At 34.7% G+C, this 24,725-nt stretch overlaps 1 protein-coding gene across 3 annotated transcripts in view; it reads left to right on the forward strand.

Annotated features, from left to right (window-relative positions):
- LOC138711695 (alpha-tocopherol transfer protein-like) overlaps positions 1-24,163 on the forward strand; it is a 35,448-nt gene extending 11,285 nt beyond the window's left edge. For all 3 annotated transcript variants that reach the window (XM_069842832.1, XM_069842831.1, XM_069842833.1), the window contains exons 2-7: positions 3,732-3,889; positions 6,925-7,093; positions 14,368-14,617; positions 15,610-15,720; positions 19,546-19,651; positions 21,418-24,163. In XM_069842832.1, the coding sequence (XP_069698933.1) occupies positions 3,745-3,889; positions 6,925-7,093; positions 14,368-14,617; positions 15,610-15,720; positions 19,546-19,651; positions 21,418-21,569 (933 nt within the window). In that variant the 5' untranslated portion in view covers positions 3,732-3,744 and the 3' untranslated portion in view covers positions 21,570-24,163. The remainder of the gene's footprint in view (positions 1-3,731; positions 3,890-6,924; positions 7,094-14,367; positions 14,618-15,609; positions 15,721-19,545; positions 19,652-21,417) is intronic.
- The last annotated feature ends 562 nt before the right edge of the window (positions 24,164-24,725 follow it).

Here is a 24,725-nt window from a genome sequence, read left to right on the forward strand (position 1 = left end):
TGGCGTTATGTTAGTCAAAATTCAAATCGTTAATCGATTAAATATGTTGATCGAACGACAGCACTAATTAAGATGTTTCTTCGTTCTCTTGTAAAATGGAGTTTTATGATAAACGAAGATACAAGGTTCCTGTTCAACAACATTGATTTCTTTAACTTTAGGCAGAAAATTTCATCTCAATATATCAAAGACACAGTTTTTATTTTTTATGAACTGTAATATTTTTAGGGCTGAAAGAGTTCTGAACAAATTTGCTCGTATAATTTTACTTTGCTCTTAAAATCTGAACAGTAGTTTACAAACGGATCTGATAGGAGACGTGTCTGCAAAAAAAAAGTGGCAGGTGACGTTACGTAAGGTATCTTTATTCAGAAATGGGCCTTTCGAATTCATATGCAAGTAGTTTATTCCAGTCTGCCCTCAGAGTTTCAGTGCATATTTGAGCACTGCAGGCAGCGACACTATTCATCGAGTGGAAGCACTAATTTTGAAAACACTTGCGACATGTTTAAGGTTTCCGTCGTTTCCAATTCGACGAATAAATTGCACATTTTTATGCACGTTTAAAGACGTCCTCTTTACAGACATCTGTTACAGTCTCGGTGCCAGTACCAGAACTGAATTGAACTGGCATCATCATTGTTTACTAAGACACGTTACGCTTACAACCATTCATAGAATTTGAGTCGTGCTGTACTTGTCTTATACGATATGTTTTTTAATTTAATATAATACGCCCACTATCGTGTTTGATATTGCGTCATATTTTGCTGTAAGAGATTTCGCATTAATTTAAATTTCCCACATAATTGTGTAGATATTTTATTTCATTATTTCCATTAGAAATGATCTTAGGATCTAACCATTTATTCAAATAACAATCGATAAAAAATAGTCGTATCTTCATTTATGAGAAATGTCGTGCAACCTGTTCCACCGATTTCACAATATAGTCTGCAAGAGAAAAAGTTATTGAGAGCTGGACACCAGGGAGTGACGGACGTCTGCAAATCTGTGAGTTGAGTCGGAACTAGTTAAGGGGAGAGGACGGTATTTTTTAAACTTTTTTCCTATTTGGTGTAAAATATTAATTTTTTGTATGTAGAGAGCTCATACCTGTAGAAACTCAACTAAAAATAAATATTTTGAAAAAAAAAATTTGGGGGCCCACATTTGAAAAAATATACCCAATGCAGGATTTTACTAAAATCCATATATCTAAACCATTTTTAAAGGTAGATTCGTGCCGGTTTTTGCAATGTACTTGCAAACGTATGCTCTACAAACTGTCTTTGACAGAAGTTTGATATTGATCCCTACGTTTGTAAAATGAAAAAATTAAATTTAATAACACTTTTCTGAATTCCTTTCTTGCAAACTAACGGACGTAGTTTTAAAATGAAATCAATTAACGAAATTATATTACAGAGAAAAGTTTCCTATTAGTCTCAGGAATGTGAGTTGTTAATTTCATGCATGGATCTTTAATAGTTCAGAAATTATATCCATTTTTGTCTGGCAATGTAGCAAAAAGAATGAAGTTACTGTAAACCGAAGAAAGGGGGCGAGTGATTTAAAAATCTATAGCGCAAGAAGTTTAAAAATGACGTCTCAACATCCGATAAGGGCACAAATACCCACGAAATGTTTTGCAATGCATTCCACACATATCAAAGAGTATTTTAAAGAAAACATTTTTTTTTTTTGAAAATTCAATTTACCGGAGACAATTATAAAACTGGTCGAGTGATTTAAAAATCCACAACGCAAGAAGTTGAAAAATGGCGTCTCAGCATCTGATAAGGGCACAAATACTCACAAAATATTATGCTATGCATTCGACACATATCACAGAGCATTTTAAAGAAAAAACTTAATTTTTGAAAATTTACTCATTTTTCACCAAAAAAAAAATACCATCCTCGCCCCTTAAGTACGAATTTATAATTATCACATGACGTCATATAGGACCTTCACTGATAGTTCAGCTCACAAAGATAGCTGCTTTCTCTTCTTCATAGTGTATCCTATTTCCATGAAGTAGTGGTATTTCGAAACGCATGATTTGTTAGGCCTTACATACAACTAATGCAGTTCCAATCCTCACGGTGTTAGTTTCATTCTCTCTTGTTAAAGTAATTTGCCTTTGATGTACACGTGGGTGTTATGGAAGAAAAGGAACAAAGGAAATGGTGAATGAATGGCATTATTTGTAAAAACAGATAATTGCGAAACGCATTGCAGTTGGAGAAGAAACACATTTGGCATTAATAGATCTTGAAAAAGCCTACGATACAGTACCAAGCAATAAACTTTGGGAAGTTTTGAAGAAGAACAATATAAATAAAAAATTAATTGTCGTCATAAGAGAAATGTATAAAGATAATAGTTCTTATATTAAAATTGGAAAAACCTTTTCAAAACAAATACAAACTTCCAAAGTGTTCAGACAAGGCTGCAGCTTCTCACCAATACTGTTCAATATGTACATCGAACAGATATTGAAACAATGGAAACAAATCTGTCAAGGAATGGGAATAAAAATAGAAGATACATTCCTAATTAATTTACAATTTGCAGACGATCAAGTAGTGATTGCCCAAGATCTTTTTTGTTTTGGAATTTATGGCCAAAATATTAAACAAATTTTATCAATCCTGGGGTCTTTCTATAAATTATAGGAAGGCCGGATATTTGGTCAATAATACTAAAAGGCAAAGATGGATGGATGAATGTACAAAGAAACGAATGAACGAAATGACGAATAAACCAATAAAAGAATGAATGAATGGTTGAAACAAGGAATGGATTGACAGAGGAATGGACCTACGTCTGATTGAATACAAAAAAGTCAATAAAGGAAGATAAGGAAAGAATGACTGGAATATTTTCATATAAATTTGTGAATACAATTTTACATATGATAATGATACATCAATGACCTGAGATGATCTAAAAGACAATAATATGTTGGTAAACATGGCGGATTATATATTAAAATAATGAATTTTATAATCAGTTTGACATTATCTCTTTCTTCGCCTTCAATTTATTTTAAATTCCAAAAATTTTGTTTATGATTTACACCTTTCATGAATCTTCGATTATGCTTAATATATTCCCACATAATGAAGTGCCAAGAACCAGAAATAATTTGTAAATGTGATCATGATCATTTTCAAACTCCTCCCCTGCTGACAAATAAATGGTGTGTTAATGATGGTTCGTCTGTTTCCTGGAACGTTGTATCGTCGGGAAGATATGGGACACAAGGACTGTAAATTAAGTTCCCGAGTCCTGAGAGTATATTATGCTATACCATGCTTCGTAAAGGATTATCGTATAAGATGTATGTGCAGAGACCAGAAGTGTACTATAACATACCTGCATTTAAATGCTAAATGTAACGTGCACAATTCTTTTTGGCATTTTCCTCGTTTCAGCCAATTTCCTTGGTATAAACTTTAAAAATGAAACCAGAAATATCTCAGGGATCCAGGGCTTAAGTTCTGCTGCTTATATTAAATCTTCCATAATTGCAAATTTATGCTTCGTATGTTACATCGGAGGTGTAAAATGTTGTAATAAGGAACAATATTTTAACCATTACGTTTCGAACGGCTACGAATTCAGTATGAACCATCATTTCCACTCATTAAAGCTACTACATTATAAATATTAGCTTTACACACCTATTAAACATACTAGTGTTTATTAATTTTTATTTCCAGACTACAAATTATAATGACGAAAGAATTCCTTGCCCCGGGTAAAGACCTGATACAAAAAATCTGGGAAGAATTTGGACTGAATGAACAAAGGGTGAAGGAATCGGTAGAAGCTCTGAAGAACTGGTTAGCCATGGAGCCCCATCTGCCTGAAGAATCTGGTAGGTAACATATATACACGTATGTGTCGCACGTTAATCGACAAGTTTGATCAGTTACATAGTCTATTTTTTTGTGTTATTTCAAATATGTTAGCGCGGGCATTTAGAGTTGTATTGTATTGCATTGTATTATATTGTACTTATTAACATTCCATGGTATTCATACATTGCTTTACAGCTAGAATATGGAACAAGTCAAAAAATTTAATACTATTATAAAGTCTTAATTTATAGTCACAGTCTAGTTGAAATATATATATATATATATATATATATATATACAGACGAAAATTACAATATAGTCTACTAGTACAACACATAGTTTTAGTATCAATTTCATGAAGTGTTATTGAATGACATGAATTCACTTACAGAATAGAAGGCCTGAGAAATTAGGTACTTCTTTATTTCGGCCCTAAATAATCTTATGTTTTGAGTTTCATTTTTTATATTGATAGGGAGGCTATTAAAAATTTTTACTGCCATATAACGCACTCCTTTCTGATAGCACGATAGACTTGCCGAGGGAGTATGAAAGCCATTTTTTGACGTGTATTTATGCTATGAACTGTTGAATTTGTTACAAAGTTTTCACGATTATATACGAGGAAGACTCTTAATGAAAAGATATACTGACAAGCCATGAGTATTATTTGTAGTTTTTTGAAAATAGTCCTACAAGATTCCCTAGATTTGGCACCTATTATTATTCTAATCACTCCTTTTTGTAATGGAAATATTCTGTTACTATCTGTGGAATTTCCCCAGAATATTATTTCAAAACTCATTGCCGAGTGGAAGTATGCAAAGTATATTGTTTTTAAGGTATTGATATTTACAATCTTTTGCATAGATTTAATAGCAAAACAAGCTGAATTTAGTTTGGGGGTAATTTCTTTAATATGATGTTTCCAATTTAACACATTATCGATTTTTAAGACAAGAAATTTGGTTGTTGTTGTTTCTAATAGGAATCTATTGTTAATTATTGCGCTAGAAATTTGCGACGTTGAATTTGGACAGGATTTAAATTGAATTATGTTAGTTTTGTTACAATTTAATACTAATTTATTGACTGAGAACAAGTCACATATTTTGAAGAGAATTTTCTCTGTTGAAGATTGGAATGTGTTGGAGTTATTGGCTGTAATTACTATACTTGTGTCATCTGCAAATAATATGGGATGACCTACATCTTTTAGAAGTGGGGCAAGATCATTTATAATCACTAGAAAAGGTGGTGGACCTAATATTGATACTTGAGGAATTCCATTATTAATAATTCCCCCTGTCGATGTAGATTTCATAGTTGTATTGATTTCAACTTTCTGTTTCCTATCTATGAGATATGAGTGAAACCATAATTAATAACTTACCACATGAAACAATTTTGCGTTTGTAAAAGCCTTCGTAAGTTTACGAATGATTGACGAATGAATGATATGACCACAGTCTACTATATACAGTCACGAAGCTTCAGTTTTGAGGGTGTTAGAAACACAAGACTGTGACGGTACTATTTTGCATTTCCTGTAATGAGGCGATATTAGCGATCCTAGTGGTGAGCAACTATCTATTGTTTGCACATTTACTACGTATTGAACTTCGCGACTGTATATGTCGCTGTGGATTTTTTTTATAAAATTACATAGACAATTGCACTGTAAGTAACAGAATTCTAGTGTAACTCACAGAAAACCTGAGGCGTTAGTAATTGGCACGTGCGTAGACAATAGTTGCACTTCATTGAGTACTCTTAAACCAGCGATGAGTACAAAACTGAAGAAAGAAGAATTGTGTATATTGTGACAGTCGGGAGTCGATCGCGTCCTACAGAGGTCGGGGGCGCACGGGAAAACGCGGTTAAGAAGATTAGGGCCGCGGGGGTCTGGAGGGGTCAGACGTAAGAGGGGGCGCGAGGTGTCGGCGCGGACGTGACGAAAGGTGAGGAGGGAGTAAAGCAGCTGAAGAGAGAAATCCATAGAAGTTTGGATAGGCGTCATCTTCTAGGCATCTGTCGACTGACCGCGAAGTTTCTCGTAACTATGTTGTGGTTATAAAAGAAGAGACGCTATTTAGTAGTGGGAGTGTTGTTGTAGTCGTTGGAAAGCAAGCCAGCCTGTCTTGTGTAGCAGTGAAGCCAGCTCGAGACCGGAGTTCGACTTGAGTGTGTCCGCACCTGTGAGAGCGTCCGAAGTACTGAGTTCGAGTGCAGTGGACCGCAGTTGGAGACCAGAGTTCGAAATTCAATGAACTGTCTCTAAGGTCCGGGGTTCGAGATACTGTGAACTCTAGTGACTGAGCTAGAAGAACATGAGGACTTATTTTCAACATATTTTCTTTTATAAAATATAATTTTTCGTTATGGTCATGGATAAAATTACGTATGGTACTTGTGAGCGTGATCTTCATTGCACTCGTGTAATTTAAGCACTCTGCTGCCGCCTCGTGCTTAAAAGTTTCCACTCGTGCAATAAAGATGCACTTACCTCACAAGTACAGTACCATAAATAACTATTTTATTTGTGCTGATATTCAGGCAGCAATTGAACTAATATGAATTTGATAATGCAATTTCGTAAATTATTTCACAAACAACTACAAATTTTCATTATGTGCATCCGATGTCCCCACTAACATCCTTAAACTTACATCCCATGAAGTCTACTTAATGTAACAAGAACAATAAAGCGACAGTGTGAGTCAGTTATTCATTTTCTGCGTTATACTTTTTTAGATACTTGTATGTTAATTTATTAATTCTCATCTCTTTCCCACTTGGTCCTTCTATAACTATAAATATAATAAAGTCTTCAAACTTGTTTTCCTATAGTGGTGAACAAAATCTTAATTTCGCACACTCCAAGATATATCCTAAACTTCATGAATTAAAAATGTTATTGTATTTTCTTTGCGTGGTTTTCCAACATTTCCCGAGGTAATTTCTTCCTCCTTTTTCACTGATGCACGAGCTACCACACTGTATCTAAATAACCAAATTAGGAAGCCTGTAATTTGTTTTGTTTCTTTACCAGGCAGTTTACACGAGGCCCGATTAGAACGCTGGTTGATACGCTGCAAGAACAGCATGGAGAGAACCAAGCAGTCCATAGACTTGTACTACACACTCAGGTCTCTGTCTCCAGAAATCATGTGCGACTGGAATCCTAGGAGTAAATGGTTCCAGGACGCCGTTCAAGCATGGTGACTATAAACAATTCTCTAGTTACATTTCTGTGTTAAATTGTCAGGTTAATTATTTATTGTCATAATTTTTAATGCATGTCTATGTAACATTCTTAATTGTTATTTTCTATGATTTTATAGTATCTATGGAATTGATATCTGTCACTCTCCAAAATAAAACCTGAAAATTACATCCACTTTTCTCATATTATCTTACGCGGAATTCCAATAGATTTCTGCTGCTTTCCAATGTGTAATGAGAGTTTATATATCTCCTAATTTCTCAATTCATGAAACTATAATAGGGGGGTTGGCTGGGAGAAAGGCGTAACACAGATGGCTTAGTTTTGAGATAATCAATAAAAACTATCTGTACCCGCATCTCTTGCTGGAATATGACACTATTCATTTATATTGTAGGGTAATACGTTATCCTGTGATTAAAATGAGTTCCATGGTTAATGTTTAAATATTGTACGAGAACGAAGCACCCACTTTCTTTTAACCAAGCCCTTCTTCCATAGAAGAGCGTTGATAATACTGCAATACTGTTAACTTGCTTTTATTTCTATAAGAAAATCCAGGTATTTGTCTATACTACAATAATGAAGATAATTACAGTGTATTGTCTACAATAAAAATACATATATAATGTGTTCGTTTACTAAATGTTTATCAATAGTAATCTCACTAGACGTTTTGATTCATCTAGAGAAAATCAAAACTCGAGTGGGATTTAATTGACTATTACACGATTAGAAGAAAGTATATAAAGATTAGAAGTAACGAAGTACTCCAATACAATAAAATATTAATTGACTTACGAGAATACAACTGTCTTCAAATGTATTATTGTACCATCTCAACATTACAAATATTACGCTAGATGCATGCTAGATGGCAGTAGTGAGCAATGCCTTCTCGTCGAGAAGTTATCGATCTATTATACACGATGGCAATGTTACTAGTCAAGAAGGCTTTGTTGATTCAGTTTCATTTTTATTAAAATGCAACATTCTACTTCAATTATCCAAATCCCAGTAATCAACGTCACTTGAGAGATGATGTTCAATATATCTTAATAATAAACAATCTCTGATACGTGACTATCCATAATATCATATAGCAGAAGCTATAACATAACCTAACTAATATACACAAGTGTTAGAAAAGTTTTAATTAACGACGATGACATAAAAATAAACATGAATAATTTTAAAGGGAATAATTATTGAATGTACAATTTTCAAATTTGAATGTGGTTGGTGGTTCAATTGATGTTATATTGGACGTGTGCGCAATAGAAGTGGAACTTGTTGATTTAGGCCTACATGGTGTATTCAACTTATTCAGGATTTCCGAATGGTGTTCTTCATTTATTTGTATATAGCATTTCAGAAGATGCATAGGTATCATCAGTGATTTTTATTAATTCTTGTTCTTGAATGCCAATGCGAGTCATATTTGAAACTGCTGTGCATCAACTGGAGTGGTTTGTAATTGTATATATATATATATATATATATATATATATATATATATATATATATATATATATATTTTTTTTTTTTGACGTCCAGACCAGCGCAGTTTCAAATGTTGGCAAACATAGAAACAAATGCTAGGGACGCGATAAAATTTAACAAATGCTAGGGACGCGATAAAATTAAACAAATGCTAGGGACGCGATAAAATTGTGCGATAAGCAGCCATGATTGGTTGAAATACGTCCTTTCGTACCGATTTATTGGTCAAAAGTAGTATGACGTAGTAAGAGTGTAATAGTCTCATTAAATATAATTAATCCCACTCTTTTCATTTTATCATTTTAACTGAAAGTACCTATAATATAGGCTTACAAACACTGTAGGGCCCACCACTTTAAGTGACCTAATAACTTAACATAAACAACATCAAGTCTTGTTAGGATTATTGGAGTGTTTGCCTCTCTTTTCTGTCATTACTCATTATAGTAACACCTACTTTCCCAATTTTTGTCCAGTTATCACTCTTTCTTAGATATATTAAACAACGACGGAATAAGGAACTTGCATAAAAATTGTTCTCGGTCATGGTACTGTATACTCAAAAACATAACCGGTGCTGTTGATTTAGAGTTATTTGATGTTGCTTGATGGTCCTCCTTTCCAAATATCCCATAAGAAATGTATCCTGTTGGTTTTCGATTCCAGTTTCCCAAAATCCTCAACAGAAAATGGTTTGTTCCTCTGTAGACATCTCGTATTTTCTTCTGGCAGCAACTGGCTTAAATGTTTTGCTGCTAACCTGTCTGAAATATGGTCGTTCCTAAATGACAGACACTAGCTTGAATCTAACATTTCATTGCACTGCATACGCCTGTATTATTAGTATCTTACATTCATTCTCGAGCGACAAAAATAAATAATAATATTGTATATTTTTTTTGTCACAATTTTTCCTGAACTACTTCTGTAAGCTTTGTCGTAATTCGTCGTCGCTTGCTAAATTATTCTTTCATAGTTTGTTAAACCTTTTCCGTTTTCTACCTTTCCGTATGGAATTCATTTCCACTGATGCTTTCAACATAAGGAAGGTTATATTCGCTTCCATTAGGCGAAAGATAGGAAAGATCAGAACATTCTTCACACAACACGAGCACCCTTGCAGTGACCTCTCCGATCCTTGAACCATAGCAGTGATATGGAAGATGGACGCAATTCAATAATCAATAATACCTCTCTATTACAAACTATTGGGAATAGAGCCATAACATCGCGGTGGTTGGTAGAAACGCCGCCAAAGAACGAATATCGCCACTTTACGGATCCACGGATTTTAAAATTATTGGTCGTGTGCGATCCTCTCTTGCTTCTTATTACCAGGCTTTGAGAATTTGGACCCGATACAACAAGTTTACTGTGCATGCACTATAAGTTGTTGACTCGCTGCAGGTAGGTAGAGATGTGTTGAGGTAACAACGTTGCTATTTAGAGTAGACTACGGTAGTATGGGGTAACACACACACACATGTACATTCTGAAAGTAAATATACGTTACACAAAGATGACGTCAAAAGAATGTGAAACGCATTTATTCTCCTGTCTTTTGTAAGCATTTGTGTTTAATTATACACAGTGTTAATAGTGGAAATAAACATGCACCGTAGCAATTTTAATTTCTTCGTTTATCCTATTGGTCGTCTTTAGGAAGTGCAGTTACAGTACCGAATTGCAATGTACTACAAGATACATTCTCAGTGTCTCAAAGGTAAATCTTTTTCGGTTATCTGCCAAAGTTTGTACTGTAGAAAGCTGCGCTCTACGTCGCATGACGTGACAGGAGCAAAACGAAAAAACCTAACATCATTGCAGTCTCTGTGAGTGAGTCCTTTATTTTTTTTATTGGGTTATTTTACGACGCTATATAAACATCTAGGTTACAGTCCTTTATTCTCGGGTTACACTGTGTCCACTAAATTGCTGTTTATGTTACACAGTGTTCCATATCCATTACTTTACATAAAATTGATTTCCACTTCTGTTTCACACATTCAGTAACCGGTACACTTGATGTCTCATTAATTCTCTGCATCATTTTCTAAATTAATTTGAGGGCTTCCGTCATCTCTTGCTCTGACTTTTCTAATCGTTTAATAGTTTCAGATACAGTTTGTATGAAAACCAAATTATTCGTCACAACCTTCAAATCCCGTGCGTTTTCCTTTGCGTATTTGTTGGCATTCATTATACAGTACCCCCACCCACTGTACGCTTTACCACTATACTCAGAACGCCGTTATGCGGATTTCCCACTGAACCGCTCTATCGGGTCCGAAGCCTGCTTATTACAAATCATACGTACAATGAATGTAAAAAGTCACCATCCACCTTTAAAATAAAATAAATATGTCTTAAAGAAGCCTTTTGTAACCTGAGTACGGAAATTTATAACATATAGATCACGTTGAGGGATAGATACACAACAAATATAAAAAGAAAAATAATAATTCTACTTGGAATTTCGTCAAAATAATAGAGATGTAAAGAAATATTACAAATCATTGCTCAAAAAACGTCTTCAAACGGAACTAAGTGTTCCTCTGAAACAGCTGAAATTCTGCTACAGGTGGAGGCAGCGTCTGTTCAGTTCATGGTACACCCAGCTGCATCTGTGTACCAGTGCAGGCCGCATTTGTCTTGTGTTGAAGTAATATAGCAATATGAAGTGTAAACTACGTGAAACGACTGGAGAGGAGAGATTATAATTAATTTGCGTAATGAATGTAAGTCTCTTTTCGAAATACCAAAAATTTTAGGAGGGACTAGAATATAATTAACAGAATTTGTTAGCCAAAATCTTTAAAAGGTCGAAGGAGATCAGGTCCTCCGACAAACGAGCTGAATCACTGATTCTCAGAAAAGTGAAGTAAATGCACAAATCAGTACTTCGAGAATAGCGAGTGAGTTAAATCATGAAATTCACTTAAAGGTCAGACATTCAACAGTAAGAAAATGCATTACAAATAATTTTCACAATAGAGTAGCGTGCAAAATTTTGTCGAATAACCTTTTTAAGAAGATTAACTCCATGTGTAGATGAAATTATTGGGGATCATCATTGTGGTTTTAGGCGTAATAGATCGACTATTGATCAGATTTTTTGTATTCGACAGATATTGGAGAAATAATGGGAGAATAAGGGTACAGTACATCAGTTATTCATAGATTTCAAAACGGCGCATGACTCGGTTAAGATAGAACTTTTATATAATATTCTTATTGAATTTAATATTCCCAAGAAACTAGTTCGATTAATTAAAATGTGTCTTAGTGAAACTTACAGCAGAGTCCGTATAGGCCAGGTTCTATCTGATGCTTTTCCAATTCACTGCGGGCTAAAGCAGGGAGATGCACTATCACCTTTACATTTTAACTTCCCTCTAGAACATGCCATTAGGAAAGTTCAGGATAACACAGAGGGTTTGGAATTGAACGGGTTACATCAGCTTCTTGTCTATGCGGGTGACGTGAATATGTTAGGAGAAAATCCACAAACGATTAGGGAAAATGCGGAAATTCTAGTTGAAGCAAGTAAACCGATAGGGTTGGAAGTAAATCCCGAAAAGACTAAGTATATGATTATGTCTCGTGACCAGAATATTTTACGAAATGGAAATATAAAAATTGGAGATTTATCTTTCGAAGAGGTGGAAAAATTCAAATATCTTGGAGCAACAGTAACAAATATAAATGACACTCGGGAGGATATTAAACGCAGAATAAATATGGGAAATGCGTGTTATTTTTCGGTTGAGAAGATTTTGTCATCTAGTCTTCTGTCAAAAAATCTGAAAGTTAGAATTTATAAAACAGTTATATTACCGGTTCTTCTGTATGGTTGTGAAACTTGGACTCTCACTTTGAGAGAGAAACAGAGATTAAGGGTGTTTGAGAATAAAGTTCTTAGGAAAATATTTGGTGCTAAGAGGCATGAAGTTACAGGAGAATGGAGAAAGTTACACAACGCAGAGCTGCACGCATTGTATTCTTCACCTGGCATAATTAGGAACATAAAATCCAGACGTTTGAGATGGGCAGGACATGTAGCACGTATGGGCGAATCCAGAAATGCATATGGAGTGTTAGTTGGGAGGCCGGAGGGAAAAAGACCTTTGGGGAGGCCGAGACGTAGGTGAGAAGATAATATTAAAATGGATTTGAGGGATGTGGGATATGATGGTAGAGACTGGATTAATCTTGCTCAGGATAGGGACCAATGGCGGGCTTATGTGAGGGCGGCAATGAACCTCCGGTTTCCTTAAATGCCAGTAAGCAAGTAAGTAAGTAAGAGTGGCGTGCAGAAAATGTTATGTCAATGAATGAAATACAAAAAAGTGGATCATGTTGGCTGAAATGCAGGTAAATATGGCAAAGAAGTTTTGGAATAGAGTCATATTTACCGACGTAAGCAACTTTAATGTATTTCGTCGGATGGTATGGAGGAAAAAAACACAAAGCTACGGAATATGAATCCGAAACTCAATGTTCTTGTTTGGAGGTGCATGAGCGCTGCTTGTGATCGATCGTTGCATATTATTGATGTTAAGCAGATAGGAACCCAATAGAGCATATGTGGACGTAGCTAGAAACCAAATTCAGAGAAGGGCATCTCAAGAACAAACTGGACCTGAAGCATGCCCTCTTAGCAGAATGGAAAAAAAAAATCGCCTTCCACGACTTAATATTTGCTGGCATCAAATTCAAGAGTTCTTTCCAGGGTTTTCCCTCAACCCAATACTAGCAAATACTGGGTAACTTTCGGTGCTGTACACCGTACTCATTTCATCGACATTATCACCTTCATTTCATTCTGACGCTAAATAACCTAGATGTTGATGCAGAGTCGTAAAATAACCCAATAAAATAAAAAATAAAAGACATGGAGATATGAAGACAGTGACTTAGGCTTCCTCTATTGAAAGGTGAAATACAATGCAAAACCCTTATTAAGTTTTATAGTTTTCCAAGAAAATTTCCGCCTTGTTGTCAGCTTATCTTCCTAGCTTATCAAATACATACCATTCTGGGATTCGTCTCGCCCATTCTTTATAAAATAGCCATGTCTACAATGTGCTATCTTCTTTTTTTTTTGTAAAATCTGATAATTCGGATTACAATAGGGGCTGTACTTTTGCTGGAGCTGCAGTTTCTGTACTGAGTATGTATATGAAGGTTGTGTGTTTAGTTTCATAAAGAAAAACAAACAGTTTACTGTGGTATATGAAAAGTGATATGTCATGAGGATAGAAAAAGAGGACGTTTTTGTCTCTCTTGGAAAAAATAGTTTCTGCTTATGGGGATCTGCTTCTACACAATGAAATGAGATTGTTTGTTGCGGGAAAACTCTACTACGATTCTTTGAACTTCGTTGTGAAATAGTCACAAATCACAGAAAACTAATAAACCGATTAAATTCAAATACTTAATTTATTAAGTATTTTGATACATCGAAGGCACTAAATATCAGTCATGGCTCTAATCTAGTATTGAATATGATGGCGGTGACTTTAATAATGTGGTGCCAAACAGGAAAGATCACTGTGCTGACATGGTTACTGTGGTGGTATTGGTAATGTTACAGGAGGTCACTGTATCGTCTAGAGCCATAAGGATGGTAATAGTGATGTTAATGGTGGTGATGGCGTTCATCTATGTAAATGATATTTCCATAAATGATTACACTATTATTGTTGAATGTGGTCATTGGGAAATTATTCTCCAGTAATAAACATATGATTCCTGTTGTTACAGTTGTTACTTTCCAATGCCAGAACTAACGCCTGAAGGAGACAGAGTTAATATGCTTAAATATCTGACTAAGGATGCAACTAATTTTGTGCATGAAGATCTAGTTAGAATGTTTTTAATGACAACTGAAGTCAGAATGTGCGAAGATTATTCCTTCACAGATATACTTATACTCGATATGGAAAATTATACACTTGGACATAATTCTAAAGTAAAGTTTACTATTGCGAAGAAAGGCGAAGTCTGTTTTATGGTAAGATATCTTTCACCTTCTCAGTAATTACACATATAGTATCTGTTCGTCTACATTTCTAATTCGACTACCGTAGGCAATCAGGAAATTAAATGAATCACAATAATAATTCAATAGGTAACACAAACCACATATCCTAATGAAAAACGATTTATTTAAATTTTTACTCACACAGACTTTATTATGACGTGAGGCGAGAAGATGGCGGGTGATTTGTGGTCCACTGCTAGCGTGGTTCGGCAAGCGCGTAACCTTTTCTCAGGCACTTGTACAATACATAACATTACTGACAATAAATCTTAAATAATTTATATTGCCCTCGCTCACAGGCGTTGCTGAAAATGACCCCCCATTTTCCGCCGCACACAAATGACATCTTCAGATAAACAAATTGTTAACAAGAAACGAAATAAATTATATATTACAGTTATATGAACACTAATAAATATAATATAATTTTTAAAAAATTAGTAAAAGTCAGACATGTTTCGGAGATGCTTCTCCATCCTCAGTGACTTTACTACGACGGCTGGTTCAGGTGATCGAACCGCGTTGTTGCTTGGCTTAAAGGAGACTGCCCCTTATGCTGTGAGCAAAAAAGATCTGAATTCTCTTCGTACAAGCTTATATTTCTAGATAAATTCAGTGTGACAAAAATGCAAAGCCTGGTTATAAAGTTTTAAAGTCTTAAGTACGAAAGATTATTAGTTTCTTGTTTACATACTACTGTTCATTTATGATGTACAAGGATTTCAGCATCAGTATTTTCTTAATTTTTAAGGAAGAATAGGCTCTAAAGAAGTATCATGTTTTTGCCTTTGGAACCTCAAAAATTCGAATGATATGCAGATGGAATTTTCTCTGTATGAACTGATTAGTTGAAGATGTTTTTTGCTGATATGGTCATGTCCAGTTACTACTATAGCGATTGCTAGCTTACACAACAAACACAAAGGCTTGATTTTAATCATGTGCATTTTTTCTACTATCAGAAAGCGTTCAGCACTCGATTGAAAGCACTTCACATCATTAATGCTTCTTCTTTCGCTGAAGTCTTCATAGCGATAATCAAAGCTGTTTTCAGCTCGAAACTCACTTCAAGGGTACGTATTTTCTTACTAAAAGTAAATGATATAATTAGGATTCCATAGTAAATATATTGCCTATTATCCAAGAAATCCACATTTACATTAAAATACCAAACAATAGAGCAAGTAAATCATTTTAAATCCCTAATCTTCATATTAGAAGTGACACAAGCCTGGAAAGTATACGAAAGTACGTAAATCTCAGCAGGCCAATACTGAGAAACACAGATTGCTCTTTGTAAAATCCCATTAAGTACATAGTTTCTAGTTTATGAGAATGAAAATTGTACTTTAATTAACAAATGCATTTAAGAAACTTTGAATTGGTGTAAATAATATTTTTTATTGTATTGTATTGTATTGTATTGCATTGTATTGTATTGTATTTTATTTATTAATATTGCATGATATTCATACATTACTTTACAGCTAGAATATGGAACAAGTTAAAAAACTTAATACTATTAAAAAGTCTTAATTTATAGTGACAGTCTAGATGCAATATATACAGACGAGATTTACAATATAGTCTACTAGTACAACACAAAGTTTTAGTATCAATTTCATGAAGTGTTATTGAATGTCATGAATTGACCTACAGAATAGAAGGCGTTAGAAATTAGGTACTTCTTTAATTTGGCCCTAAATAATCTTATGTTTTGAGTTTCATTTTTTATATCGATAGGGAGGCTATTAAAAATTTTTACTGTCATATAACGCACTCCTTTTTGATAGCACGATAGACTTGCCGATGGAGTATGAAAGTCATTTTTTGACGTGTATTTATGCTATGAACTGTTGAATTAGTTACAAAGTATTCACGATTAAATACGTGGATAATGAAAAAATATACTGACAAGCCATGGGCATTAATTTTTGTTTTTTTGAAAATAGTCCTACAAAATTCCCTAGATTTGGCACCTACTATTATTGTAATTACTCTTTTTTGTAATAGAAATATACTGTTACTATCTGTGGAATTTCCCCAGAATATTATTCCAAAACTCATTACCGAGTGGAAGTATGCAAGTTATATTCTTTTAATGGTAATGATATTTACTATCTTTTGCATAGTTCTAATAGCAAAACATGCTGAATTTAGTTTGGGGGTAATTTCTTTAACATGAGTTTTCCAATTTCACGCATTATCGATTTTTAAGCCAAGAAATTTGGTTGTTGTTGTTTCTAATAGGGATCTATTGCTAATTATTATTCTAGAAATTTGCGGCGTTGAATTTGGACAGGATTTAAATTGAATTGTATCTTAGTTTTGTTACAATTTAATACCAATTTATTGACTGAGAACCAGTCACATATTTTGAAGAGAATTTCCTCTGTTGAAGATTGGAATGTGTTGGAGTTATTGGCTGTAATTACTATTCTTGTGTCCTCTGCAAATAATATGGGATGACCTACATCTTGAAAACAATTCAGGTGTAAGAAGAAAGGAGAAATTACAGGTAGAGATGCTAGCATTGAACTACTTATAAAAAATTTAATTTACCATTTTACAGCACTTTTAATGTTATAACTTAGCGTTCTGTGATGGTACGTTTTATAGAAAGTTTCATGGTAATGAAGAGGTGAATTTTCTACATGCTTTAGTTTAAATTCTTGAAAATAATAAGTAAGCAAAGGAACTGCACTACAATGAATTTGTCACCAGGAAGAAGCGTGCCTCATGGCATGAACCTTCTTACACAGAGAGATCGTGCCTTCAACATGCTCATTTTTTCAACACGATGTTTCGTTCCTTTGTTTTTGAGTTCTGAGAACGTGACCTGGCGCTTAACACCACGTTAATTTTCTGTTGTCTTTAGATTGAAGTTTTCCTTCTCTCGTATGTGCTTATTACTCTCTGTCACATAGGTCACCTTACTCAGTTATTCCTACTGTAATATCTAATATGGAGGGGTGGAAATGATACCAAAACTTTATGTTGTACTAGTAGACGATATTGTAAACCTCGTCTGTATGTATTTCAACTAGACTGTCACTATAAATTAAGACTTAATAATAGTATTAAGTTTTATGTCTTGTTCCATATTCTAGCTGTAAGCAATGTATGAATACCATGGAATGTTAATAAATACAATACAATAAAATACGATCCAATTATGTAAGAATATCCGTGTGGCGACAGTTTACGGGTACGTAAATCCTGATTTTAAAAAGTACTCATGAATTGTAGTCTATAACTTATTTTGCAGAACCACATACCTTCTGTATTTTTAATAAGTTTTATATTTTACCGCAGTTTAAAAGAATTAAAGTGATACATATGACTTGTTTTTGGACATAAAGTTACTAATTTTGAATATACAGTGTGTAACAAAAGTTTCTGTAAGAGTAAGTTAAAATTATTCTTTTGCCAATTTCCATTTTCTCAGGAACCATGACCAAATTTCACGGTGTAGGAGTTGGTACTACATTATTGTGCAGTGATGCACCTCTTTATTAATAATGTCGCTGAAAATGTGGTATTTACCATCATATAATTGAAAAAAAATCTGCAATTTTTAACTGTACCAGAACCTTTTGTTACACTCGTATTTGGCCACATTTCACTTCTATCGTTAATTCGAAAATGTACCTTCTCTAATCATGGATTAACCATATGCAGTGAATTTATTTATTTTTATTTTGCTAATAATTGTAACATAAAATGTAATATGCACAGAAAAACTTCAGCTCGCCCCTGAAAGAGTACAACTCGTGCTCAGGGGTGGATTCCTGACTTAGATATTAATTTTAAATAAGTCAGGAGAGGTTAGAGATAAAGAAGAGATTAATTGGGTCACAAACAGAATCTCTGCTTACAAAATTCTAAAATAATTAAGTGTTGCTTAAGTGCTTAGCTGGAGATTATAATATATACCGCGCCAAAGAAGCAGTCACATTCCGATGTTTACATTGGTGTTTCGTAACAACACCTTCCTTTACGGTAAAGTGTTGTTGGCCCTTATCCAAACCCCCAAGGTGGAAGTCAAAACACTATCGGGTGTCCGTGACACCTTATGGTGACAGAGACAGAGACAGAGACAGAGACAGAGACAGAGACAGAAAGACAGAGACAGAGACAGAAAGACAGAGACAGAGAGAGACAGAGAGAGAGAGACAGAGACAAAGAGAGAGGGGAGAGGGAGAGAGAGAGAGAGGAACAGCTGACCGGTAAGTATTTTGGAGACCCAGAATTAATTCAGTTGCCCTGCACTTTTTCTCACTTCACTGCTGAAAAAAAAGAAAATAAATCCCTGTCCCCTATTATAAATTCTTGGTATTTAATTTAATAATACTCAAATGAATTACTTTCACAGCAAATCTTTAAAGATTCACCTGTAATCGTTGGTATTTTTTACAGTTATTCTTTCCCCATCATTGATATTTATCCTTTCCTCTCAGAATCCTTAACACCTCTGATTCTACTATTTAGCAATTCATTCAATTTCCTCTGATTCGATGTTAAAAAAATCAGGATGTTCCTCATAAAACACTCAGAGTTATGTCTTGTTAATTATGTGAAATCCTGTAGCATACTTTGTTAGTGGTGGGTGTCTTAATGCATAGTACGTTAGAACTAGAAGGAAACCTTTTCCTCCACAAAGGTAATTAATCGAACTTCACTTTTCTCTTGAAATAGCTTCTATGTTTTAGGACCTCATTTATTAAATTAAAGTCCTACTTCACGTATTAGATATATTTAGCTTTAATCGATCATTTACTTTGTATAACTTTTGAAGTATTATTTAATTTGTCTTGACTGTAGGTCTGTAACTATCTTATAATTAAAACAATCCGATTGCGAATAGTACTAAAAGGAAACAAACTTACAATTTCCAGATATTTGTTCATGGAAAGGATCTCACAAACTTCCGTAAACAAGTACCGCAAATGTGCCTTCCCGATGATCTGGGTGGAACAGGAGGTTCATTGCAAGAGAACTGGAGTAAGTATTCTACAATCACAAAATCCTCAGAGTGCTAAGCAGTTCCGACCTGGGAGTTGTAATATGAATGTAGATGTTGTGAGAAGTTCGGATGACATGGCAATAGTATGAATCCACCAGATTTAACGAATGAATTAGTGAGTGGGTGAGTGGAAGAATGGAAAAATGAAAGAATGAACGATTGAATTAATGGAACAACGTTAAAATACGTTTATAGAAGAAGCCGGAAGAATCCAATTGAGGTCGCAAATATGACAACAACCCAAGTCGCCTCTTTATGAAATTCAGGTTTCTTCATATGTTAGCTCTGCTACGGCACAGTGACCTTCCATCGACAAGAAATAGCCAAAGTCCATGACTTTATAAAGTTTGTGGCGTCTTCATCCTTTGTCTTCATGTAACAATATCTAAAGCTTATCGCCTCGATCACTATTTCGTTGTCGGCAGTGCCAAGTTGGGATCGTATGTTGCTGGAAAGTCTCTGGGTTGACAAGTACGGAAAATGGAGCACACTCACCACCGTAACTATGTTTTGAATGAATCTGATATTGAAATAACTCTGGAAGTGTTAAATCTGTAGAAATCAGACAAAATAAGCGTAAAGAATTGAAAACGTTTGGTGGGGACAAAATTATACCAAACAATCTTTAGTAAAACAACAAGCAGCTTTAAATATTTTCGTTTTTTTACACAATAATTTTGATTATGCTTTCCCCGTCCAAAATGTTTGATTTTGTGTAGAATGTGAGTAGTCGGAAGCCGAAATCTTGGTTGGAAATGACACTGTTCTTGACATCTTCAAATGGACGAGAATTTTCCATAAAGCAAGTCAAACGACTAGGTTCACAAGATTATTTTTAACATGTTATGGAATTTCCTTATAATCGATATTTAGATGTGGTCTAATATAGTATTATTCTCTGACATATATTTTGTCTAGACATTCTTGTTTGTTTGTGTGAATTTTTGTATGTTTCATTTATTTTTAATGAACCCAATTTAAATCCACTATAGCAGAGAAGAGCTAAATTAACACTAGTGGATGTTTTATGCAGTTTGCCTATCTGTGTAAAACTACAACCTAACAAATGTTGATAAAATAGGACCCCGAAATTAGTAATTCACATAAAATCTTCACTTGTAAAATTTAGTTTTCTAGACTTGGGCTTGTGTTTTATTTCGAATGCCAATTTTAAAATTAAATATGTGAAATTAAAGTGACTATTACACTTTTAACACTTCACATTATTTTTGACCAATAAAAATTTTACGATATGACGTCTTTCAACCGTTAATGGCTGTCATCGCACAATCTTATCGCTTCCCTAGCATTTGTTTTTCTTATCGATAACCTAGAATTATTTCTTTGTTTGCCGACATTTCAAACTGTACTTGTCTGGACGTAAAAAAAAAAAAAAAAAAAAAAAACAGAAAATTACAAACCACACTATAGTCGCTGCAGAGCATTTTAAATATGACTCGTCTGACATTCATCAACAAGACTTAATAAAGATCACTGGCCATAAAAATGCATCTTCCCTTAAACCTTATTTACAAATAAATGTAAAGCACCATTTGGAAATCACCAATACGTTCAGGAATACACCATGTACAAGAACGAGTTCCACTTCCATTCAAGCGCCTTATTATAATAAAACAACATAGCCTAGCTAACAAAATGTGTCGTACATTCGTCCCACAGTTTATCTAAATTATTTCTACAACTTGTTTTGCGACTGTCTAACATCTTGCTGGGACTGTTTCAGATCTGTGGCTTAAGAAAGTAGACAGTTACCACGACTGGTTCCTGCAACACGAGAACTTCAAGTCTGACGAGAGCAAAAGGCAAGGAGGTGACTTCGACTCTGGAGAACTCTTCGGGTTTGATGGCTCTTTCAGAAGGCTCAATGTTGACTAAATAGAAGATGAACTTTACGAGGGTTATAAATAAAGCAGTGGAAACATGGACAGTACGAACATATTGTTGAACTTGCAAGGAAAATACATTTATATAGCTTCAATACAGTCACGAGAGTGTTCCTGTATATTTTGGCAAATCTGTGGTAAACGTTAAATGTCCTTAGCGAAGTTGTTTCTGTTGATCTCTCTGATGGACTGTCCTACTGCATGAAGCTGTGATGAAATATCTGGAAATCTCTTGCCTCTAAGTTGTTCTTTCAACAGTGGAAACAAGTCGTAGTCACAAGGACTCATATCGGACGAATACGGAGGGTGTTCCAGTACTTCCCAATTCCATCACTGCAGCAATTCAGCCACTGCTCCTGCTACATGATAACGAGCATTATCATGCAAGATGAAACCTGGATTGTCTCTCAGGGAATATAGACGTTTGCGTCGCATAACTGGACGTAAGTTGTGTTTCGGAGAGTGTTGGTAGTACGTTGCACTGCCATTTTGGTCTTGAGGTACGGGATGGCTAATGATAAAAACTTACAAATATGAAAAAGATGCGTCTATGTTTCAATGAGTGTCGGGAAGATTAATTTATTTTGTAAACAGATTTAAGTGATACAATTTGAAACAGCGGATTACGAAAGAAACAAAAACGGTTCATTTTCGTTATTTAGGCCTACCTTATTATCTACACTAAATGGGACACCATCTGAGTTTGAAAGATTAAAACTATTATTCGTTGTCATAAAGTTATTTTTACTTATGTTCCTTGAAATAAAAATTGTGCATGTTAAACCTATAGCCAAGATTCCGCTATCTGTAGATTGTACTTCGCTACGTATAAGACGGATTGGGAGCACCAGATCCGTCCCCTGCCGTTTGCTTGTGGGCATACCTGGTCTATATAAGACAGGCATGTCAAAATCCTGTACATTGTGCAACTGTCTCTGTGCGATGTGCACTCTCTATTCCCCTACCTGGAGGGAGTGAATCGCCTTGGAGGGGAACGCGACAGGGCTATACAATACCTGCAGCAGCTTTTGTTTCAGTAACACAGTTTCAGTACGAGTGCCGATTTGGCTGTCTGTGAATGAGTTATGATAAATAAAGTGAGGAGTTCACAGATAACGGAGAGGAGAATTTACGAATCATATAAAATAATTGTTATAATGTTTTCCTCAGCCAACAATAATAATGCTTTCATCAGCATATGTCGAGGTAATAGTGTTGTGAGGTGACAATTTAGATCAGATTTGTAATGTTCTCAAAATATGATATTGCCAACGCTTATTTCTTAATCAGTACTCTCACGGAAAAACGTACTTGACAATGGCGTTGTTTTGGACTCTGTACTAACACAGCCATCAAAGGTTAGACGACTTACTACTTTCATTTCATAAACTGGTAAATGATGAGAATACAGTGAGCAATACATGTGAGGCCCTTGAGGCTGTAAGGAGAGAAGAAAAAAACTATTTGCAAGGCGGAAAAATTTTCTGGGAAAATAAATAATATCAAATTTTCCATTTCACGCCACAATATTAATTCAATATACTTATATTTATAAATCTTTATATCTGACATAAAGGGAATATCGACGCTTCACAGCTTGTGAACTACGCTTTTAATTCCTTTGCGTAACGCTCCCAGCTTTTCGATATTTGCTCTCAACGTTTTCAAATAAACTATATGTGAATTTAAATTCTAAACTTAATTTATATATAGGCTATTAATATTAATATTAATTTATATTGACATACAGCAAAGAAATGATTTTAGTGTAAAAACTTCACAATGTCCTACTGCATGTAATTAATTGGGAGTATAATATTTTCTTCAACATTTGTGCACCAATGGTCACAGTAAATAATAATGCTTTACGAAAAATGAAAGAGTAGGGTCTATTACTTTAAAATAATTACTACCTACTACGTAAAATGAAATAATTGTTCGTTTCTTGTTGTTTCGAAAATACTGCAGTTTTTTTCTTCAAGTACTATAAAAAATCATTTTAATAAATTATGCTTTACAATCCAATTCTATGTGAAGTATAACAGAGTAAGCCTAAAGTTTCTTGTATTACAATTGTCAAAAATAGACAATGTTAATAATTGTGTTTTTTCGTTCTGCTAACTACGTTTATAATGTCCAAATGTCTATTTAATCCAACCCTAGAAGCGCAGAATAGATTATTGTACATCCCTCCAGCTAAGAACGGGTAAGAGCAACGCTTGAATGATGCAGTCCGCACAGACCGGCAATCCGCGCACATGACTGCACATTCAGAGTCTGATTTCTGACATGCCTGATATAAATGGAAATGGTTGGACCGCATCGGTCGCTATCGTTTCTCTGTACTGGAGACGGTCCTGACAGAGTCTTACCGTTTGTTTACAAGCCGATGAAAGAAGAATGGACAATCACGGGCTACTGTAGTCTATTCAGGACCATAGCGTGGAGAAGTCTTCATTGTGTTGAATTTCTATAGGTAGTGGTAATTAGATTTTGAAAGCTGCGTCCAATATAAAATGGGCCAACTTAAACAATTGGATCTGTAGGTATTCGTGTGCGAAAGAATGAATGTCTCTCTGTCAGTAATATTTCTGTCATTCACTACAATTCCCGTTTTTGACTGCCTCTTCATTAGGGAGCATATGGGGTGGAGAGGTCTTGTGTTGAATTTCTATACGCTATGGTAATTAGATTTTGAAAGCCGCGTCCAATATAAAATGGGCCAACTTAAACAATTGGATCTGTAAGTATTCGTGTGCGAAAGAATGAATGTCTCTCTGTCAATAATATTTCTGTCATTCACTACAATTCCTGTTTTTGACTGCCTCTTCATTAGGGATCATATGGGGTGGAGAGGTCTTGTGTTGAATTTCTATACGCTATGGTAATTAGATTTTGAAAGCCGCGTCCAATACAAAATACGCCAACTTAAACAATTGGATCTGTAAGTATTCGTGTGCGAAAGAATGAATGTCTCTCTGTCAATAATATTTCTCTCATTCACTACAATTCCTGTTTTTGACTGCCTCTTCATTAGGGAGCATATGGGGTGGAGAGGTCTTTTGTTGAATTTCTATACGCTATGGTAATTAGATTTTGAAAGCCGCGTCCAATATAAAATGCGCCAACTTAAACAATTGGATCTGTA

The sequence above is a fragment of the Periplaneta americana genome, chromosome 13, assembly GCF_040183065.1.
Source record: "Periplaneta americana isolate PAMFEO1 chromosome 13, P.americana_PAMFEO1_priV1, whole genome shotgun sequence".
In the NCBI taxonomy this organism is placed as follows: domain Eukaryota; kingdom Metazoa; phylum Arthropoda; class Insecta; order Blattodea; family Blattidae; genus Periplaneta; species Periplaneta americana.